Below are 22503 nucleotides of genomic sequence, written 5' to 3'. Positions count from 1 at the left end.
CAGCAGCTTGTCTTGTAGATAGAGTGAACACAGCAGAAGACAACAGAACTAATTTCCACCAGTGCGTCCCACACTGTTCTGTCATCCATCATAATGTTTGTTATCAAGGAAAAAATGTGTTTTTTAAACAAGGCAGAGGGTTGAATGTAGCAGGTCCAGGGTGACATATGTTGTATTTAATGTTAGATTCAAGTGTTTACGGCCGGGGTAGCTTATCACCAGAGAACAGGGGTTCACCACTGGGGAAAAGGAGAATGCAGCGCATTTAAAAACCCTGGGAAATAATCGTTTTTGGGGAATAATTGTATGTTTTAAAGGAATCATTTCTAGTGTGTATGCTTTGCTCACAATATATAACCATTTCTCATTTGCACTGAACGAAAGCAGTGTAAGGGCATTTATCGGTTTTCAGTTCAAGCGTTTTCATATATTTAAAATAAAATCAATGTCCACAATGTCTCCGAGTGCCAAGAACATTTCATTAAGTTACAATTCTTTGCTTCATCTGTCAATTTTCTGCTTGCTTCAGGGTAGCATGGACCATACCAAAGCAAATTGCCAGGAAAGTGGAATGAATAAAATTACCCTGTCACTTCTCTACGTAGTGGGATAAGGTCTGTGCATCACTCTCATCGGGTAAGAGCTTTCTTATCCCTCCATCATTTGGGTGCACAGTAGCAACAAAAATATGCAATTAAAGAGTTGTTTTAATAAGACTCGCCAAATATTGGTAGTCAAATATTGGCGGTCCAATATTGGCGGTCCAATATTGGCAAGCTGAAATGATTCCCAAAACAAACAGAGGCATAGCTTGCAGTGACCTTTCCTTTTGTCTTCGCTCCTCTCGAAACAGGGCTACACACCAGAAATTGTGGTTTTAAAAGGACCGGTAAATATGCTGTTACCTGCTGGAACAGATGTTTGGGATGTGTCTGCTAGCGCTGCTAGAAGACAAACACAGTCAGCAAATGGCAGTTCTGCTGTGCTGTTTATTTCATTTAATTTCCTTGCCCAATCTACTGAAAAGCAAGCCTGAGTACCTGTGTGCTTTAAAGGCCGCAATCTGACGACCCTCTGCCACACACTCGCACAAGGAAACTACTGACAACGGCTGCTGTTAAAAAAATAATATTAAACAAAATTCACTGTAGACAACACAGAGTGGAGAGATCCAAACTCATGGATCTCAAATGGCAGTATGTCCAATATCGGCTTTGGCTCTGCCTTGTACCAGAAACATATTCCTATCACACCACAGCAACTTTCCCAAGTAGTCATAGTCGGAGTGATCCAGGACTCCGGGCCTCCAGTAGAATCAATCATGCCATGTTACCCAGCGGGCTGGTACTCCCCTGTGAGACATACAAAGTGTAAAATAAGCTTTTTCTTTTTGGTGAAAAACCAGCCCGGATTTCAAAATAGCAAAGCCAGTGACTTTGGGGTGATGCAGATAATCCTAGGAACGTATACCCAACGGGTTGCAAATGGTCCTGGGCTGAACGTGGTCCGTGTGGGATTAGTCACTTGGACAGTAGGCCTTATGTGTCACACTAGATGGAGCGAGACGAGGGCGGTTATTTGGCATCGAGCGCGACGGCAGCACATTCGACGAGCCTTGGGAAGTATATATATGGGCTTGTTAGTCAAAATGTGAGCTTGCATCGTTCTCCTCCCATTAATGAGGGTGACGGCTGATATGATGCCTGTAGGAACCCAGTCATGAACAAATGGCTAAGCATCAAGAACACGGCTTCCCCGCATCAAAGAGAAGACATGCTGGAGGTCTGCCACTCATCACCGTAGACGAGGGCTGAAGAGAGGGGAGGAGGAGTGTCTGTGTGTGTAGGTGTGTGTAGATGTGTGTGTGTGTGTGTGTGTGTGTGTTTAGGTGTGTGGGGGGGGGCATCACCTGGGGAATGTGGAGACCAGGCTCAAATGAAAAGCCTGACGAGAAGATGAGAGCCATAGCCACACACATGCAGGCAGGACACCCTTAGCAGACGACCGGCACCACCAGATGTATACGCAGTTATATGCAGCCGCAGCATAGGTAGCGTAGCAGTGACAGAATGCGCGCGGCCTCACATGTGCGACGTGATGACTGCAATTTTCAAAAGAGCTTACTCTGAGTCGGTGTGTTACCGTAATAGCTCCCACTAGTAAGAGGTGATGTGGGGGGGGGGGGAAGGACAGCGATTTGTTCGTGACACATCAGAGCACGTTGGGAACATTTAAGTCTGGAGGTGTTTGATTGGGATTGACAGCCAGCCGACCAGGAAAGTCGAAAGTAAGAACTAGCCTCGTCGTCAACACTCATGACCGTCAATCTTGGAAATTGCGTTGCTATGCAAGGTGCCATCACGCGCATATGTGGGAGGTACTTAGTGGATGTTAGGGTAATGGAACCGCTGCCAGCCGCAGCTTGGTTGACGGTATTAAGACTCAAGACTAAACGGCCCCCCTTTTTCCAAAGCTCTTCTTCTGCCTGTAGCCTGTCCTATGAGGTTTTGCGGTCACTCATACTTACTATCCTTTGTATTGGGATGATGTATAGGCAAACTCATACATGGAGATGCTATAGGCGCTCCAACCCTTTTACTGGTCGTTTTTCACCTGGATTCTGAGCTTTTGCTATTGCTATATGTAATGATTTCCCATCACAGAAGAATTCAACTTGTCCTTGTTTTGTGGCTTTGACACATCCTGTGAGTGTGATTAAAATAGTAGAGCCTTTGGGTCTGGGCTCTGGGGTCATTAGGAATCAAGAGGTAGAAGACGTGGATGTAAAATAACAAGGAGCATAACAACAGTTCTGCAACCAATGCTTGAAATCAAAACAGCGCTGCATAGCTGCGGGCACCATCGAGAAAGGAAGGTCAGCCAAAGAGAATCCAATATTTCTGACAGAGGTCCCCACACAAGAAAAATGGCTGACAGCATGTCATTAACTCGACTGCACTTTCACACATCTGTCTATCAGATATCTATCTTCACCTGTCTTCCTTGTCATTGAAAACGGCTGAGATTATATATAATAATGAATATAATAATTAATACATAACAAAAAAAATGTATTAACCCCAAGGACATTGCATTACAGCAACTGCATCGCTCTTCATATTTGTTTTAAATTAACACAAAAATGTAATTGTTTTCATTGTACTCATTGTATCGCAATTAGTAGAACCATTGATTTATGTAATACATTCTAAATGAGTTGAGATTTAATAAGAGAACGCCATGGAAGTCAATTGGGAAACAATCTTTAACAAGAGAACTGATTAACCCTTAAGACGTCTTTGAATTTAATAATTGTAACTTTTAAACAAAATGTTAGATCTGAGGTCCATGCAACAGTGTGATGCTTCATCAGTGGTGGTTCATCCACGGTTTGCGACAGTCTCTTACCACTATCGTATTAGTCAGCCAGCACACAAACAGTTTATTTAGCACTCGTTTATTCTTTCAACCACTTTTTAAACCAAAGAACGTCATTGCACATGTGTAATCCCCAAGAAATGACCACAATATATTTGGGTCAGTGTTTATCTAGAAATATTTTGAAAACATTTACAACCAGCTGTAATGTGTCACATCTGACATGCTTCCGGAGCAGAAAGCACAATGTCTTGCCCCAGTAATTGCTTTCCCTTGCCTGCATTTACACTCACATGCACATGTATGTGAAGCCACACTCATTCACAGGGTCATTACACATAGATAACGATCCTTGTGTAATTATCCACATTGTCCATGCCCACAATGCAGAACAATCATCAATACTTTATGATGATAGATTCTTGATTCATATTGTATAATTTACACATTTACTACTTTGACATATGGAGTTTAATAGTAGTACATCTACTGTTTCTTTATTCAAGCACATGTTTCAAGTCATAGTCATCTACGCAGTCATCCATGTTTTTTTGTTAAATCACTAATGAATAAGAAATGTTTGTTTTTATTTTTGTAATGGAAATGTTTGTTTTTATCTGTTTTTATTTTTACTTGGTTCTTTCAACCGCAGCATTAGTTGAAGGGTCTACTGGTAAAATATAGTAGATGTTAGGCATGAGTATAAAAAGTAAACAAGATGTTGAGAACATGATAGGTAGAAGATTTTATTTCACGATAACAAGCACACAGTGCACACTATTGTAATTATGTCGGTTAGTCATTGCTAAGTTGCATAATATACAAAACGTAGACAAAACAGACTGCTAAGCAAGCATGTTTGTTACAATAATACTGTCAAAATGTCTGGATCCTGGAACACTGTTGGCTTCACACGGTCAGAGAGGACTAAAATATAGCTAAATAGTGTGAACTAAAACAGAAACTGTGCGCAATGGGTTTGATGATATTAATGCTTTGGTGTTGACTTTTAGTTGAAAGGTTATTACATTTGATTACAGCTTCCTTTGTTGAATACTGATTCTTCGTTTTTTTCACAACCATTCGTTGTGTTTGGATTAATGTCCAATTGCTGGCAGGCAGATGGTTGGGGTTGGTGGTACTACCATCCTGACAGTGGCCATCATCTGTCGAAGATGCCCATTAAATACAGACCTTCTTACGCTATATTTCTATCTACAAATAGACACTATTCCTATCTCTTGGCGTTGAATAGACCTTACTGGGAGGAAGCAACGCTTATTCCCGACAAAAAACATATTCAGTGTAGCTTGTCCAGATTTTGTCCTCGTTTGGATCATTGCTCGTGTAGGCGCACGTACCAGTGGAGCTGCAGGCCACCATGTGGAAGCCCACTTCTGTCAGTTTGTCAAACGCCTGCTCTAAAAAATTATATTTCAGGTAATACCTGGACGTATACCTCTCCGGCGGACGGTCGGGGTCCCTGCTCTCATTCAAAGTGTCTCCAAACACTTCCTTCGCCAGGGAGGTCTTCCCGCACACGGTGATGCGCGCCACTCTCCTGAACTTTGCGTCGGTCTGGATGTCTCTTCCGATCGTGTATGAGCCCCTGTATCCTATCGTGATGTACCCGGACTTCCTGGAGTCGAGGGAAGGCGAGCGAGGGCTGCTGCCCACCGCGGTGATCGTGCGTAAAGTGTCCATGCGTAAAGTGTCCATGGCGCCGCACTGGGGCGCGCCTTCGTCGGGGTCACTCTGGCAGATCTCTTCGCTGATGGAGTCGTCTTTAGTCATCTTGGGGTGCAGCAGACGCTTGGAAAGCTCCCGCAGCTGGAAAAAGTCTGCCTCCCTCTGGAGGCGGCTTCTCTCTGGGAAATAGTCGGGGAGCACCAAGTTAAGATCGCGCAGATAGTCGAGGATATAGCGGAATAAGAATCCGTCCCTGTCAAGGAAGAAGCGTCCTTTGTTGTCCCTCGCCAACTCTTTGGGGGTCTTCTTGCTGAACATGGTCCAGAGGAGGGAGTCCGCGACAGCGACTAAAGTTGTGTGTCTGGTGACGTACACTTGTCCGCCGACATTCAAATCGATTATTTCGGGAAACGGGGAGAATTCGTTGCAATTTGACATCCCGCTCTCGGTGTCTGCAAGGGCCATTTTGGAGCAGTGGGGTCTCCGCCGTGCAGAATCACTTACTGAGGGGAGTGGATGTGGCTGGTTGTTTATGTAGCCTATGCCTGGCATTTAGGAGTAGGAGGGGATCTCGACCACCAATTTGGTATTTAACCATTTAGGGGCGGCCATTGCGCAGCCCTATGGGGGATAATGGCCGTCCAATGGGCGCGCTCATACTGGGGGGCTGCTGTGGCTCCCTCTCCCTCCCCTTTTCCTTTTCGACAGGTTTTATTGGCACGGAAATAAACAATAACACGGACAAATAAGATGTATAATTAAGCAAAGGACTGCCAATAAAAATACGACTGTGTATAAAGCCAAAAAAAATAAAAAACGACATATAAAGCAGGCTGAACATAAAAAGTTGTATTTTTATATTCTTCCAGAAAGCACACAATATTATTCTTAACACCATGTAACAAAGGGGAATATGCTATGTTCATATCATAATACTCAAGTAGCTATGTAGCTATATGATGCTCCCCAATAATACAAATCAAACACTTTTGCCGAGATGAATTAATGAGGAGAAATTGGCAATGAGGCATTTCCAATCAGAAGTCCTTAAGTGTGGGGTAATCATGCGCACAACGCGTCGCAAGACTGACACCTACTGGACCACACGTTCCTCTACTCTGTCATGCTTTCACAATGAGTCATATTTATTCCCTCATTTTTTTTTACATTGACCAAAAGCTTCTTTTTTTTTTCATTATTACTAATCCAGGCAATATACACATTTAAAATTATCCAGCAAATCAGATCATAACTAGGTCGCATGTACGATTTAATTTGTAATTCCAAATTATACACTCTTGTGTAAAGTAGCCTAATGTCATATAATTACATCCATAATTACTACGGATATACTGTATGTAGCCTACAGTAGGGGAGAGCCGGGTCGATTGAAACACGGGACGATTGAAACAGCGATTTACTCGAAAACCACGCAAGACTTTCCAGGGCTGTACGCTTACTTTTTAAAATGGTATAGCACTGGTGCTAGCAAGCCAAAAAATTCAGTAGCACAAAAATAATTTTGGTAGCATACTATAGTCAAAAAAATAAACACACACCTCTTTTAAAACTGCGGTCAAGTGAGCCGCTATTCGTTCATCCGCGGTTAAGCCAGCCGTCACACAAAATCTTCGTGCGCCTTGACTCTAAACAGCCTTTGGGTGGTATCTCGCAACGTTTTCAAAATAAAAGCCTTCACCTACGGGTGTAGACTGGAGATATAGAATACTAGATGTCTTACGGCGGCGTCTAGAACGTCCGCACTTGCTGCCATCTTGCCAGTCAGCTGCTCACCCATAACATTGTGTTGGTATTGGTACATCTACTTTTTAAATAACCATAACTTGCTACATTTTCAACCGGTTTACAAACGGTTTGGTTTCTTACAAACGTTATTAACGTGGTTATAATATTGTAGGCTACCTATTTTAGAACATTATTCAATTTTTTTAGAAACTAACATAATTATTCATCAGTATCAAATATGCAGTGCCTTAACTACATCTCTGACGTTTAGAACAAAACAAACCGTTTGAAAATGTAGCAAGGTGGTTATGGTTTAAAAAGTACATGTACCACTACCAACACAGTGTTATGGGTGAGCAGCTGACGGTGGCAAGTTGGCCGCCAGTGCGGACGTTCGACTCCATTGGCCAGCAGAATATGCATGTGTACGTTTTTCAAATGACATTTTCTCTAAATCTATACAGTAAAATCACATGGTTCCTTGTGTACAAGTAGTCAGTACGACAGTTAGCATGGTCATATCAGTCAGTGCCTGAACTTATGTGAAATTCGGTCTATAGCCCACTTCAAAGTGCTGACATAATGCAAGATTGCAAAGGCGAGAATATGCATGTGTACGTTTTTCAAATGAAAATTCCTCAAAATCTATACAGTAAAATCACATGGTTCCTTGTGTACACGAAGTCAGCACACCGGTTAATATGGTCACATCAACCAGTGCCTGAACTTATGTGAAATTCGGTCTATAGCTCACTTCAAAGTGCTGACATAATGCTATTTGCAAAGGCGAGAATATGCATGTGTACGTTTTTCAAATGAAAATTTCTCAAAATCTATACAGTAAAATCACATGGTTCCTTGTGTACACGTAGTCAGCACACCGGTTAATATGGTCATATCAACCAGTGCCTGAACTTATGTGAAATTCTATCTATAGCTCACTTCAAAGTGCTGACATAATGCAACTTGCAAAGGCGAGAATTTGCAATGTGTACGTTTTTCAAATGAACATTTCTCAAAATCTATACAGTAAAATCACATGGTTCCTTGTGTACACGAACTCAGCACACCGGTTAATATGGTCACATCAACCAGTGCCTGAACTTATGTGAAATTCTGTCTATACCTCACTTCAAAGTGCTGACATAATGCAATTTGCAAAGGCAAGAATATGCATGTGTACGTTTTTCAAATGAAAAATTCTCAAAATCTGTACAGTAAAATCACATAGTTCCTTGTGTACAAGTAGTCAGCACACCGGTTAATATGGTCATATCGACCAGTGCCTGAACTTATGTGAAATTCTGTCTATAGCTCACTTCAAAGTGCTGACATAATACAATTTGCAAAGGCGAGAATATGCAATGTGTACGTTTTTCAAATGAACATTTCTCAAAATCTATACAGTAAAATCACATAGTTCCTTGTGTACACGAAGTCAGCACACCGGTTAATATGGTCACATCAACCAGTGCCTGAACTTATGTGAAATTCTGTCTATAGCTCCTTTCAAAGTGCTGACATAATGCAATTTGCATAGGCGAGAATATGCAATGTGTACGTTTTTCAAATGAACATTTCTCAAAATCTATACAGTAAAATCACATAGTTCCTTGTGTACAAGTAGTCAGCACACCGGTTAATATGGTCATATCAGTCAGTGCCTGAACTTATGTGAAATTCTGTCTATAGCTCATTTCAAAGTGCTGACAATGCAACTTGCAAAGGCGAGAATGTGCAATGTGTACGTTTTTCAAATGAACATTTCTCAAAATCTATACAGTAAAATCACATGGTTCCTTGTGTACACGAAGTCAGCACACCGGTTAATATGGTCACATCAACCAGTGCCTGAACTTATGTGCAATTCTGTCTATAGCCCACTTCAAAGTGCTGACATAATGCAATATTGCAAAGGCGAGAATATGCATGTGTACGTTTTTCAAATGACATTTTCTCTAAATGTATACAGTAAAATAACATGGTTCCTTGTGTACAAGTAGTCAGCACACCGGTTAATATGGTCATATCAACAAGTGCCTGAACTTATGTGAAATTCTGTCTATAGCTCACTTCAAAGTGCTGACATAATGCTATTTGCAAAGGCGAGAATATGCATGTGTACGTTTTTCAAATGAAAATTTCTCAAAATCTATACAGTAAAATCACATGGTTCCTTGTGTACACGTAGTCAGCACACCGGTTAATATGGTCATATCAACCAGTGCCTGAACTTATGTGAAATTCTATCTATAGCTCACTTCAAAGTGCTGACATAATGCAACTTGCAAAGGCGAGAATGTGCAATGTGTACGTTTTTCAAATGAACATTTCTCAAAATCTATACAGTAAAATCACATAGTTCCTTGTGTACAAGTAGTCAGCACACCGGTTAATATGGTCATATCGACCAGTGCCTGAACTTATGTGAAATTCTGTCTATAGCTCACTTCAAAGTGCTGACATAATGCAATTTGCAAAGGCGAGAATATGCAATGTGTACGTTTTTCAAATGAATATTTCTCAAAATCTATACAGTAAAATCACATAGTTCCTTGTGTACAAGTAGTCAGCACACCGGTTAATATGGTCATATCAGTCAGTGCCTGAACTTATGTGAAATTCTGTCTATAGCTCATTTCAAAGTGCTGACATAATGCAACTTGCAAAGGCGAGAATGTGCAATGTGTACGTTTTTCAAATGAACATTTCTCAAAATCTATACCGTAAAATCACATGGTTCCTTGTGTACACGAAGTCAGCACACCAGTTAATATGGTCACATCAACCAGTGCCTGAAATTATGTGAAATTCTGTCTATACCTCACTTCAAAGTGCTGACATAATGCAATTTGCAAAGGCAAGAATATGCATGTGTACGTTTTTCAAATGAAAAATTCTCAAAATCTATACGGTAAAATCACATGGTTCCTTGTGTACAAGTAGTCGGTAGAATAGTTAGTATGGTCATATCAGTCAGTGCCTGAACTTATGTGAAATTCTGTCTATAGCTCACTTCAAAGTGCTGACATAATGCAATTTTGCAAAGGCGAGAATATGCATGTGTACGTTTTTCAAATGACATTTTCTCTAAATCTATACAGTAAAATCACATGGTTCCTTGTGTACAAGTAGTTAGGGTTAGGGTTCCCTAACCCCGACTGATATGAACACATTAACCGGTGTGCTTACTACGTGTACAAAAGGAACCATGTGATTTTACTGTATAGATTTTAAGAAATCTTCATTTGAAAAACGTACACATGCATATTATCGCCTTTGCAAATAGCATTATGTCAGCACTTTGAAGTGAACTATAGACAGAATTTCACATAAGTTCAGGCACTGACTGATATTTCCATACTAAATGGTGTACCGACTACTTGTACACACGGAACCATTTGATTTTACTGTATAGATTTAGAGAAAATGTCATTTGAAAAACGTACACATGCATATTCTCACCTTTGCAAATTGCATCATGTCAGCACTTTGAAGTGAGCTAAAGACAGAATTTCACATAAGTTCAGGCACTGACTGATATGACCATATCAACCGGTGTGCTGACTACGTGTACACAAGGAACTATGTGATTTTACTGTATAGATTTAGAGAAAATGTCATTTGAAAAACGTACACATGCATATTCTCACCTTTGCAAATTGCATTATGTCAGCACTTTGAAGTGAGATAAAGACCGAATTTCACATAAGTTCAGGCACTGACTGATATTACCATACTAACTGGTGTACCGACTACTTGTCCACACGGAACCATTTGATTTTACTGTATAGATTTAGAGAAAATGTCATTTGAAAAACGTACACATGCATATTCTCACCTTTGCAAATTGCATCATGTCAGCAATTTGAAGTGAGCTAAAGACAGAATTTCACATAAGTTCAGGAACTGACTGATATGACCATATTAAACGGTGTGCTGACTACTTGTACACAAGGAACTATGTGATTTTACTGTATAGATTTTGAGAAATTTTCATTTGAAAAATGTACACATGCATATTCTCGCCTTTGCAAAATTGCATTATGTCAGCACTTTGAAGTGAGCTATAGACAGAATTTCACGTAAGTTCAGGCACTGACTGATATGACCATATTAACCGCTGTGCTGACTACTTGTACACAGGGAACTATGTGATTTTACTGTATAGATTTAGAGAAAATGTCATTTGAAAAACGTACACATGCATATTCTCACCTTTGCAAATTGCATTATGTCAGCACTTTGAAGTGAGCTAAAGACCGAATTTCACATAAGTTCAGGCACTGACTGATATGACCATACTAACTGGTGTACCGACTACTTGTACACAAGGAACCATTTGATTTTACTGTATAGATTTAGAGAAAATGTCATTTGAAAAACGTACACATGCATATTCTCACCTTATTGCATCATGTCAGCACTTTGAAGTGAGCTAAAGACCGAATTTCACATAAGTTCAGGCACTGACTGATATGACCATATTAACCGGTGTGCTGACTATTTGTACACAAGGAACCATTTGATTTTACTGTATAGATTTAGAGAAAATGTCATTTGAAAAACGTACGCATGCATATTCTGCTGGTCAATGGATTCGAAGGTCCGCACTGGCGGCCAACTTGCCACCGTCAGCTGCTCACCCGTAACACTGTTGACTTGGTAGTGGTACATGCACTTTTTAAATAACCATAACCACCTTGCTACATTTTCAAACAGTTTGTTTTGTTATAAATATCAGAGATGTAGTTACGGCACTGTATACTTGATACTGATAAATAATTATTTTAGATTTTTTAAAAAGTTTAAATGTTCTAAAATAGGTACAATATTATAACCACGTTAATAATGTTTGTAAGAAACCAAACCGTTGGTAAACCGTTTGAAAATGTAGCAAGTTATGGTTATTTAAAAAGTACATGTACCACTACCAACACAATGTTATGGGTGAACCGTGAGCAGCTGACTGGCAAGATGTCCCCAAGTGCGGACATTCTAGACGCCGCCGTAAGACAGCTAGTGTTCTATATATCTACGCACGTAGGTGAAGGCTTTTATTTTGAAAACGTTGCGAGATACCAACCAAAGGATGTTTAGAGTAAAGGCGCACGAAGATTTTGTGTGACGGCTGGCTTAACCGCGGATGAACGAATGGCGGCTCACTTGACCGCAGTCTTTTAAAGCCTCTTTCAGCAGCCAGAAGTGGTGAACACATTCAACAAAATTAAGTAATTTACAAATTTAATGTACAAATTTAACAAACACTTATTTAATTAACCTCTGATGTCCTTTCCCCTACCTCGACCAGTGGCGCCTCCAGAAGATTATTCCAGGGGTGGCCAATGGAGGCCACTGCAAGTTACGCAGTTACGTCCCAGGCAGCGATTGTCTTAGGGGTGGCAAAGGATGATTTTGGGGTGGCATTAGCCACCCCTCGCCACTGACCTCGACGTAATAGTTACAAAACATAGACTTCTTGGATTGGTCGTAGACCAGCCAATTGAACGTTTTTAACCACTGGGGGTTAAACCTGTACGTTTTCCCGTTGGCCGAGACGGAGTCATGGGTGGAGTCGTCTTCGTCCGAAGGTACCGGTTCCGTGCTTGTGGTCGCCGAGTCAATCTCTTCCATACGTGGATTTTTTTCAAAGTTTCTATCTTTATTTGATGAAGAAGAACTTCCGAATACAGAGAAATAGGCCTACCTTTTCATTTTTCTGTTTTGCTTAAAAAGTGAATTTCCCGCGACCGTTACAAAGCCCCTCCTCAACGTGCGAATGTTTGGGAAATGTCGTTTTTTAGTAGTTGAGGGGAACTGGCGAGCCTATAATTCAAAATACATTTCCCGGCATGCATCGCTCCCATCATGCTCCCACACACTCGCGTTTAGCAGTGCCATTGAAAGCCGTACAGAAAGACGTATTTCTTTTCGCCACGGGTCCTTCTCACCCTTTCGCACCGGTGCGAGTGGACTTGTATTTATCTTCGCACGTTATATATTTTAATAGCAAATGCGATCAAAACGGTCGCACTGTACAGCCCTGCTTTCACGTCAAAATTCGTCACTACGTTCAGCAAGCAAGACTGACCAATCCCGGGAAATTTCGTGTAATGACGTCACGCCGTTCAGATGTTATCCCGCAAACCTGTTTTCGAGAGTTGTAAGTAAAATCCTTCCTGCGGTAGTTTTTTTGTAATAAATAGTTGTATTTTTTGTTTCATGCCATAATAATATCACTATACAACAGATGAATTAGTATTTAAACCTGTGATAAAGTGTGCAATGTCACAGTTTTGAAGTTTAGAGGTAAAAAAGGTTTAAGTGTCAGTAGTCGCTGTCTGGACGATTGAAACACCTGTTTCAAACGTCCCGCACATCACCATGCGTAATTACGCGAACATTGCACGATCATTACCTGTATAAATCACAGAATTAATAAATGTTTTGCAATGAATAACTACTGCTTTGAATTAATAACATATTTTGAATGAACAAAACGTGTTTATCACATGCATCAACAGATTATTACTGAGTGAAAAATGCCGCGCGTAGGAAGGAGAACCACCTCCCGTGGGCTGGTTCCTGCATGGGTGTATGCCAGGGCCTGCAGCGAGGTCAATTCTGGGAGCTCAGTGAGGCAGGCAGCGTTGGCCAACAACATAAATCATGTGACGTTGTCACGCTACCTCAAGCGGAGGGCAGAATAGGGCAGTGAAGCGGCTAGGTCCCCTGGCTATAACCCGCACAATAGGGTTTTTAACGCAGCGCAGGAGGGAAAGGTCAGGGACTACCTGAAGAGGGCAGCAGCCATTTATTTTGGGCTCACCCCTAATGAGGTCAGTGTTGTGAAAAGGGCTACATAAGTTTTAGGACAGGCACACATGTATGCTATGCACATGCTTTAATTAATAAATATGAATAAATAACATAAACATAAACACACAAATGTACATCAACTTTTTATGACCCCTTCAGGTCAGAAAATTTGCCTTTGAGATGGCAGTGCACTTCAGCTGCCCATTCCCTGCATCCTGGTCGAGGAAGAGCATGGCGGGGAAGGACTGGTTCACCTCCTTCATGGAGCGCAGTGGCAGCCTCTCCCTTCGGCGTCCAGAGGCCACTAGCCAACAACGGTTGTCAAATTTCAACCAAAGAAATGTGAACTTGTTCCACCAAAATTTAAAGACGGTGCTGGACCGGCACCAGTTCCAGGCCAAGGACATTTGGAACATTGATGAAACCGGTATTTAATATGAACTTTATTAACATAAAACACAACTATATGCACACACAACTATATATATATACAACTATACTCACACAACTATTTACAGGGGTCACCACTGTCCAGGTGCCAGACCGTGTCGTCGCCCAGATGGGGCAGAAGCAGGTCGGGTCAGTGACCTCAGCGGAGAGGGGGACCCTGGTCACAGTTGCCCTGGCAGGAAATGCGCAAGGTGACCTTGTTCCGCCATTCTTCATCTTCCCCCGTAAGCGGTTCAAAGACCACTTCCTGAGGGGTGGACCCGTTGGCTATGCTGGCACCGCCAACCCAACTGGATGGATGAAGGAGCCAGACTTCCTCCTGTACCTGGCCCACTTCACCAGTCACACCCGTGTGTCCAAGGAGTCGAAGCTGCTCCTCCTGCTGGACAATCACCCGTCCCACCTGTCAATTGCAGCAATTGATTACTGCAGAGCCAATGGCATAGTGCTGCTATCATTCCCTCCCCACTGCACCCACAGGTTGCAGCCAATGGACATTAGTGTCTTCGGCCCCCTAAAGGGGTACGTAAACAGTGCGGCGGACAGGTGGATGAGGAGCCACCCAGGGATAAACATCTCAATTTATGATGTGCCCTCCATCGTTGCTGAAGCCTTACCAAAGGCTGCAACAGTGAACAACATTACCTCCGGGTTCTCAAGTCCAGGGGTCTGGCCTTTTAACCCCTCTGCATTTGAGGAAAAGGACTTCGCCGGAGCCTATTCAACAGACCGTCCTCCTCCCCAGGCTTCGGGTGACGAGGTCAGCGCTTCTCCAGGTGCCACTTCAGGTAGGAACAGTTCATCAGAAGCAACAGAGGATTAAACAGTTCATAATAGATAAGTAAATAGTCCCATAAGTCCAAGTTCATAAAAAAAGTCCATAGGGTAGTGGACGGCAGAGAAGCTGCTAGACCACCAGGCCACAACTCTCACATCAGGGTATTTAACAAAGATCAGGAGGGTGAGTTTATAAACATTTATTTAAAAGTGTGTATTTTTTAAATGTGTCCTTTGGCAGGCATGGATGTACCTGATCGAGCTGCCGGGCCTGAAGAAGCTGCCGGGCCTGATCGAGCTGCCGGGCCTAACGAAGCTGCCGGGCCTGACGAAGCTGCCGGGCCTGACGAAGCTGTCCGGCCTGAGGGAGAGGCCGCTGAATTCAGCCCGGACATCGTCCGGCCTTACCCTAAGGCCGGACCTAGAAAGATCACAAAGAGAAGAGGGAGAAAGAGGCAAGTGGAGTTACTCTTGCATCTCATAACTTGTCTGGACTTCCTTTGTCTACAGTCATGTAGACCTACCACATTTAAAGTAAATCAATTATCATTAAAACGTCCAATTTAATGTTTTCAGGACAACTGCTATACTTACGGACACCCCGGTGAGGTCTGATTTAGAGGCGGAAAAGCAGGGAACTGTGAAGCAGCGTTGTCCCGCCAAGCAGCCTCCCTCCTCTCGGGCTCCCAAGAAGAGGCTGTTCTCGCCCGCTCCTGATGCCGCCCCCCTTGCTGGAGTCACACCTGTTGCCACCTCAGCTGCTCCTCCCACCATCACCTGGCCCGCTGATGGAGTCAGCCCCACCTTAGGCCTAGTGTGTCCTGTTCCGGAGGCAGCAGAGTTCACCACTATTGCTGCCTCTACTTCTCCAATTTATTTAGGCCTATCCAGCGAGGACGTCAGCTGCCTCGTGTGCTGCGAGCTCTTCAGCGCCTCGATGCCTGGGGAAGAGTGGGTCCAGTGTGTCTTTTGTTACAAGTGGTCGCATGAGGCTTGCACCGACGGGAGTGCACACAACCTGTGTCACCTGTGTGACAAAGAATAAAAATATTCAGCCTACTATACTGTCCATGTGTCTTCACTACTTTGCAGTGGAAATACTGTAAATGTAGGCCTACAGCACAATTCACTTAACATTATAGACTGATTAACTAACTAACTATGAGGCCTGGGTTAGGCTATGAGTGGGAGCTTGGCTATTAAATATTTTGCAGGGTAGGCCTACTTTTCGTCCATCATTGTAACGCATCCAAAATAACAATGGCTACATTAAATTATGACAATAATAATTTAATTTAGTGGACATGCACACTTAAGAACGGCTGGGTATAGGCTAGCCTTCTACACCCTTGCTCTTGGTCACGACGCATGGCCATTACCATCCATCATCTAGATTCTAGAGTGTCAAAGTTCTGCTTATTATGATTTCAACATAATGTTCATGTAAATGTGCAGGATGCTTCTGTGCGCCGGGCTGAGCGTGGGACTTGCTTGAGACTTGAAGGTTATGACTTGAGACTTGCTTGTGACTTGCACATGAATGACTTACCCCCACCTCTGTCTTTTGGTGAGGCAATCTAGTTCCCTAAAGCTTGCTGTCTAGTTCCCCAACACAGTAGAACTGAAAGCACAAGGTTTTTGGTTTTTACCTATTGGCAATAGATAAAAAAATAATGACATTAATACCAACTAGTTTTTTACTTTAATGGTTCATAATATGAAATTTGAATAGATTTGACACATCAAAATGAGATCTGAATGTAGCCTACCTTAATGGAATTTTTAGTTTATTCATATCAACACATTACTTTTTACATATTTGTTACATGTTATTTTTTACTTATCTTTATTTACGTTATCTTGTGGCTGTTGAGGAACCAAGCCTAAGAATTGTATTCTTGTGTTCTTATGCAGGTTTACTACAGGTTTGAATGGTTAAACTTCCTCCTCAGAAAGAAATCCTCAGTGTGGTCATTCGGGAAAATCTCCGTGGCCCGTCATCATTCGAGTGGGTAGGCCGTATTGTATTTAAGTGACCCGCACTCAACTTGAGTTACATTATTTTTAATCATTACCACTGGAGGAACCAAAACATGCTGCGCAAGGTATCACAGATCGAATACATTTATTATTTTAATGCTTTGCCAATTAAAATAAAATAAAAATCGAATTACAACTTGATTAACCATTTTGAATGCCTTTCCAATACGTATTTTGAGCATTTTCCCTCAAGGTGATCTACTAGGCTGGATGGGAATCCTCAACATAACTTTGTTGTTTTTTCCCAGAATGTTACCAGAAGCTTTGGGGCCGCGATCAGTGGTCTGGGCAGGGGCCACCTGACAGAGCGAGTGATCTCCCGGAGCAAGAGGATGATGCTGGACACCCTGGGGGTGGGGCTGATCGGCACCCAGACGGAGGTCTACAACAAAGCCCTCCGGTACAGCCAGGTACTGTGACCTCCATCCTGGGAACTGAATATTTCATCGGCTGTATACGAAATGAAATGCATCTAAAGGAAACTCGCATGAACAAGATCTAGAAGGGCGAGAATGTTGTAGTGGTTTACGTGTTCAACTCCCAGCAGAAAGGCTCTGTTTGATCCCCGATGTTCACAGCTTACCTGTACCTAGTTATATCCTTGAGTAATATGCCTCACCACTATTTCTTAATCAACTGTATCTGAATTCTCAGAGACAAAAGCATCTGCACAATGGCTGAATAACTAATAATAACTTATGCCACACACACAAAATATAATATAAATATATAGATACAAACATGTTTTGATGGAAATTATTGATAATTGAGCACATGTGCTGTATATCCCCAAATCCACACTGTTCTCTTCAGATCTTTTCTACAAAAGCTGTACACTACTGTGCCATGGAAATCCCCTGTGGATGCATTTAGCATTTATCTCCTCCTGACGGTACAAACTTGTGTGGCGACACCAATCTTGTTTTATCCTTTAGTCATACAGAGTGTTTTATTGCAGAGCTTTACATCGAGGGATCAGAGCCAGGTCTGGGGGAGGGCAGAGACGGCCCTGCCCCCGCAGTACGCTGCCTTCGTCAACGGTGTCGCGGTAGGTCTCATCATCATAACAGAGTGTGTGTGTGTGTGTGTGTGTGTGTGTGTGTGTGTGTGTGTGTGTGTGTGTGTGTGTGTGTGTGTGTGTGTGTGTGTGTGTGTGTGTGTGTGTGTGTGTGTGTGTGTGTGTGTGTGTGTGTGGTGGGGGGGGGGGTTTGGAAACACAGAATTTCCTCTAGACGAGAGGACAATGCAAATAATCATTTATATTTCATTGATATGAGAGCAAGTTTTCTTCATCCTAGATCAACATTTTGTCAACTCAAACACAATCATTGTGCAGACAAAACAAACGATTGTTTTAGAAACTAGATTTCAACTATTATGCAGTATTCTCATACCATAGAAGGGTTGAATGATTCAGAATATTCAATATTGCATTCAAGGTTGTGCATTCTTCTTCAATAACCGGATATCTGCCACTTATTTTCTTTTTGGTTTTGGATGAATGTGCTAAAAATCCAAGATTTAAGATCCAAAACAACTATCGACCAGATGTTTCCTTGACAACGCCAAACCAATACGCTCAAAGCACTGTCTGCAGAGGAATACATTTCAGCTGATCAATGTTGTACATTACATTCCAATAACAGGACATTCATTCATAGTTCATCTTTGGCCTGCTAGACTGCGATAGGACATATGCACAGGCATAATGTGTATGTGAAGGTGTTCTTCCCCTTGACAAACCCGATTTGATCTCTGATCTCCCCACACTGCAGGTTCATTCTATGGACTTTGATGACACGTGGCACCCGGCCACTCATCCATCTGGGGCCATTCTCCCTGCGGTCCTGGCCTTGGCCGAGGTCCTTCCCAGGAAGCTCACTGGACTAGACCTGATCCTGGCCTTCAACATTGGCATCGAGGTACAAGGCCGACTGCTGAGCTTCTCCAGGGAAGCCCTCAACATCCCTCAAAGGTAGGGCCCGGTTTGTTATTAAACCAAACCTATCTTGAAGCTATTTCCTGCTTTGCTTACACCAGGGAGACTGATGATTTGACTATGCAGCAACACATGGTGCTAAAAGTTGTTTTTTTTCTCACAACTTTTAGATTCCATCCACCCACTGTAGTTGGTGTGATGGGAAGTGCAGCAGCCTCAGCCAATCTCCTGGGTCTGTCCCCAGCCCAGTGCACTCACGCTCTGGCCATCGCATCATCGTTCGCTGGTTCCCCCTTGGCCAACGCTGCCACCCCGACCAAGCCTCTCCACATGGGGAACGCCGCGGGCAGAGGGCTGGAGGCCGCTTGGCTGGCCTGGATGGGGCTGGAGGGGAACCCGGACGTCCTGGACTTGGAGTCCGGTTTCGGGGTTTTCTTCAACGAGTACAACCCCTCTGCGTTGGCTGACGTCGGGGGCTTCGAATGGGCCCTGGAGAGTCAGAGCGTGGCCGTCAAGAGCTTCCCTGCTCACTTGGGGATGCACTGGGTGGCAGAGGCGGCGTTAGCGGCCAAGGCTGAGCTCCGGAGCGGAGGAGAGTCGTCCAACAACACCAACCACCTCGACCAGGTCAGGAGCGTGACGCTGAGAGTGCCGGCCTCCAAGTACATCAACCGCACCTGCCCGTCCTCGGAGCACCAGGCCAGGCACTCCTTCCAGTTCAACGCCTGCTCGGCCCTGCTGGACGACCGGGTGACGGTGGAGTCCTTCAGCGACGCTCAGAGGAACCGGCCTGCCCTCAGGGAACTTCTGTCCAAGGTCAGGGTGGAAAGCCCCGAGGACAACCACCCCAGCTTCGACAAGATGTACTGTGAAGTCGTCATAGAAACACACCTGGGGAACAGGTACGCGGGAAGGTGCGACACGTTCTACGGCCACTGGAGACGGCCGCTGAGCCAAGAAGACCTGGAGAGGAAGTTTAGAGACAACGCGTCCACCGTGCTGTCGTCTGAGGGGGTGGAGGGCATCTTGGAGGTCGTGGGAAACATGGAGCGAATCACAGACTCTTCTGCTCTTGGTTTATACCTCCAGATGACAAGTAATCAATAGGCTTAAAGTCTTAAAAGTATTTAGATATGGATATACATTAGTCATATATTTTGTTTGTTAGAGCTTTATATATTTATTTCAATCACAGAAAACATATGCATTGAAAATTACGATTTTGTAATGTCTTTGAATTTGTGTGACAATACCTTACTGTCTTGCAGTAAGATGTATTGTGCAATATCTTATTAGATGTGAATGGAAAATAAATAATGCTGACAATGCTTCTCATAAACCAAACTACTCCTGTTTCCCTATGAGAAAGGGAAATTACTTTATTTGACTTTCATTTCCTCCTACAAATCCGCCTGGAGGACGCAAACATAACTCTTGTTGGCTTGCATCAAGAGAACAGTTAGAATGGTCACATGATTCTGCTACTGGTCGTCAGTAATATTATGATCAGGTTTATACTGGTTTTGGCCAGTGGGCTCTTACAGCAGAGTGCATGCAACTAAGTGCGTTAATTATCCAGCATTCATCCCAGTCAAAGGGAAATCAGGCTAGCTTCAGCACAGCCTGCACCATGGTGCCTATGCCATCGAAGATCTCGTGGAGGGGCGCGTCACACATAAAAGCACAGGTGGTGACCACTTTGTTCTTCTCGTCCACGTGGCTCTCGGCCACGCTCTTGCTCACGTGCGTGCAGCCCAACTGGACAATGGCCGCCGCTGTATCCGTGGTGTTGGGGTATCTGTACAAAGAATGAAGCCAACACGCCTTAGGACTGGGTAACAGCGTGTAAAAGCTAATATACGGACGCCATGTGTGAACTATGTGCACCAAAGATGAAATACTTTTCCAGCATCAGTAACAGACTGCCCCATTCAGTTACACACTGTTACTTTCTAGTTTGTAATTGTTTATAAGATAGTCAGTTTTAGATAGCGAGACGAAACATACAGCAGACATGTAAAGGTGCTTCCCCACTGCCCCAACAAACACAACATTGTGTGTTTGTGCACAGGACACTGGTGGTTGTCGGGTCGCATTTCTTGTTGAATCGGTGTTAGCCAACTTTGGCCATCGTTCTTAAACTGGCTGTTGGTATTTGTTGGGGCACTTTGTGCAAGCAGCGGAACAATGCAGGATAAGGAAGACACATCCAGGTGTACCTAAGCAAACCTACTTGTCGTCGTTCTCGCGGCCGACTGTGACCTCGCAGCCGGGGAAGACCTTGGCTGCCAGGACGGGGGAGATGCAGCAGAGGCCAATGGCCTTGCCCTCACCGTGGAAGGCCTGGAGAACCCCCTTCACCTCCGCGTTGACACTGCAGTCCTTCCCCTCTGTAGCCCAGGTGCACAGGTTCTTAGCCGCGCCGAAGCCGCCTGCAAAACCGACCATGGGAAGACCAAAAACTTTTGTTAATTTTTCAACCAAAAAAAAAATCGATTGATAAGTCGTCGCTCTATATTTTTCACATTGTTATGAAAGTTATACTACTTAAAGTTATACTAGCCTTGGGCTGTGGGAAATAAGAAAAATAATGGTATCATAAAGTATTAACTCAATATAATTTTAAGTTAATCTAAATTTGGCAGGGCTGTTTCACTCCCTGAATTCATGATTTGTTTCATCCCTTATTGGGAGCATGTGAAGCAAAGAGGACACAACGAAGGCCAGGGGCATCCGTTCAGCAGGCTATCAACATCATTTGGATCACAGTTGCCTGGGCAACCCTGCACCTGGGAAAATGATGGCATCATAGTCTTTGACGAGGAGTTTAGACAGATCCTGAATGTCTCCTCGTGCCAGCCTGGCACTCTCCACCAACACGTTTCTCCTCTCCTCCGTGGGACCGCCTTTCATGTGGTCCACCACATGCATCTGATCCACGTTGGGGGCAAACATTTTCACCTGCACGGAGTTGCCATTTATTGATCACCGATAATAAAAATGTAAACAAAGAAAAACAATGTAAGCAAAAACATTGTCGTTTATTGGAATTTTGGATTGCAAAATTAAACATTTAGGATAGCCAAAATATGTTACATCAATAAGTAATAAACTACTATTGAGTATTGTAGTAATAGTAGGTGGGCCAATATTATGGAGGGTAATCGGGTCAAACATGGGCTAGCTAGTGTATGACTGCAAAACACTAGCAACATTGTACGTACACTTGCATCCCCTCTGCTGAGATGGACCAAAATAGCGGAGGCTTCATGGATTTCAGTGCCATCGAATACTCCGCAGCCTGCGAGCACTACAGCGACGCGCTTCCCCATGCTGAGATGATAGTGCGTTGTTATTATCGACGACCCAATGCCTCAAGTACAAAACCGGCTCGAGAAGAATTGTTGTCAAGCGTGTGAGATTGTAATGTAACGTGTTATGACCATAGCGCCCTCTACTTTAGCGGATGATTAAAACAAGCCCAAATTGCATACATGTGTGGCTGTATTATTCATTAAACGTCTATGATAATCCCCATGCTCACTACATTAATAAATAATTAAATGTGCTTTAAATATATACTTAAAAATACAACTGATTTGCACATATGATTTAGTTTAATAAAAGTACTTCATATCAGATTCGATCCATTTTAGGCATGTATA

The 22503-nt window shown here is 43.1% G+C and overlaps 4 protein-coding genes across 4 annotated transcripts; 2 read left to right on the top strand and 2 right to left on the bottom strand.

Annotated features, from left to right (window-relative positions):
- Positions 1-3530: 3530 nt before the first annotated feature.
- kctd12.1 (potassium channel tetramerisation domain containing 12.1) lies at positions 3531-5654 on the bottom strand. The gene has a single exon (XM_030344250.1). The coding sequence runs from the start codon at positions 5617-5619 to the stop codon at positions 4657-4659; it is 963 nt and encodes a 320-aa protein (XP_030200110.1). The 5' UTR covers positions 5620-5654; the 3' UTR covers positions 3531-4656.
- A 7874-nt stretch (positions 5655-13528) lies between these two features.
- On the top strand, positions 13529-15904 carry LOC115533531 (uncharacterized). The gene is made up of 4 exons (XM_030344074.1): positions 13529-14059; positions 14151-14870; positions 15101-15332; positions 15436-15904. The coding sequence occupies exons 1-4, from the start codon at positions 13813-13815 to the stop codon at positions 15902-15904; spliced, it is 1668 nt and encodes a 555-aa protein (XP_030199934.1). The 5' UTR covers positions 13529-13812.
- Positions 15905-16845: 941 nt separating this feature from the next.
- acod1 (aconitate decarboxylase 1) lies at positions 16846-20182 on the top strand. Its single transcript, XM_030342921.1, has 5 exons — positions 16846-16964; positions 17148-17309; positions 17858-17947; positions 18675-18874; positions 19009-20182. The coding sequence occupies exons 1-5, from the start codon at positions 16953-16955 to the stop codon at positions 19943-19945; spliced, it is 1401 nt and encodes a 466-aa protein (XP_030198781.1). The 5' UTR covers positions 16846-16952; the 3' UTR covers positions 19946-20182.
- zgc:162944 (type 1 glutamine amidotransferase) lies at positions 20168-22284 on the bottom strand. Its single transcript, XM_030342928.1, has 4 exons — positions 22063-22284; positions 21628-21799; positions 21072-21270; positions 20168-20636 (listed from the first exon to the last, which is right to left on the bottom strand). Exons 1-4 carry the CDS (start codon positions 22168-22170, stop codon positions 20441-20443), a joined length of 675 nt encoding a protein of 224 aa, XP_030198788.1. The 5' UTR covers positions 22171-22284; the 3' UTR covers positions 20168-20440.
- Positions 22285-22503: the final 219 nt, after the last annotated feature.

This window comes from Gadus morhua, chromosome 20 (genome assembly GCF_902167405.1).
Source record: "Gadus morhua chromosome 20, gadMor3.0, whole genome shotgun sequence".
NCBI lineage: Eukaryota > Metazoa > Chordata > Actinopteri > Gadiformes > Gadidae > Gadus > Gadus morhua.
This window is presented reverse-complemented; position numbering and strand designations above follow the sequence as displayed.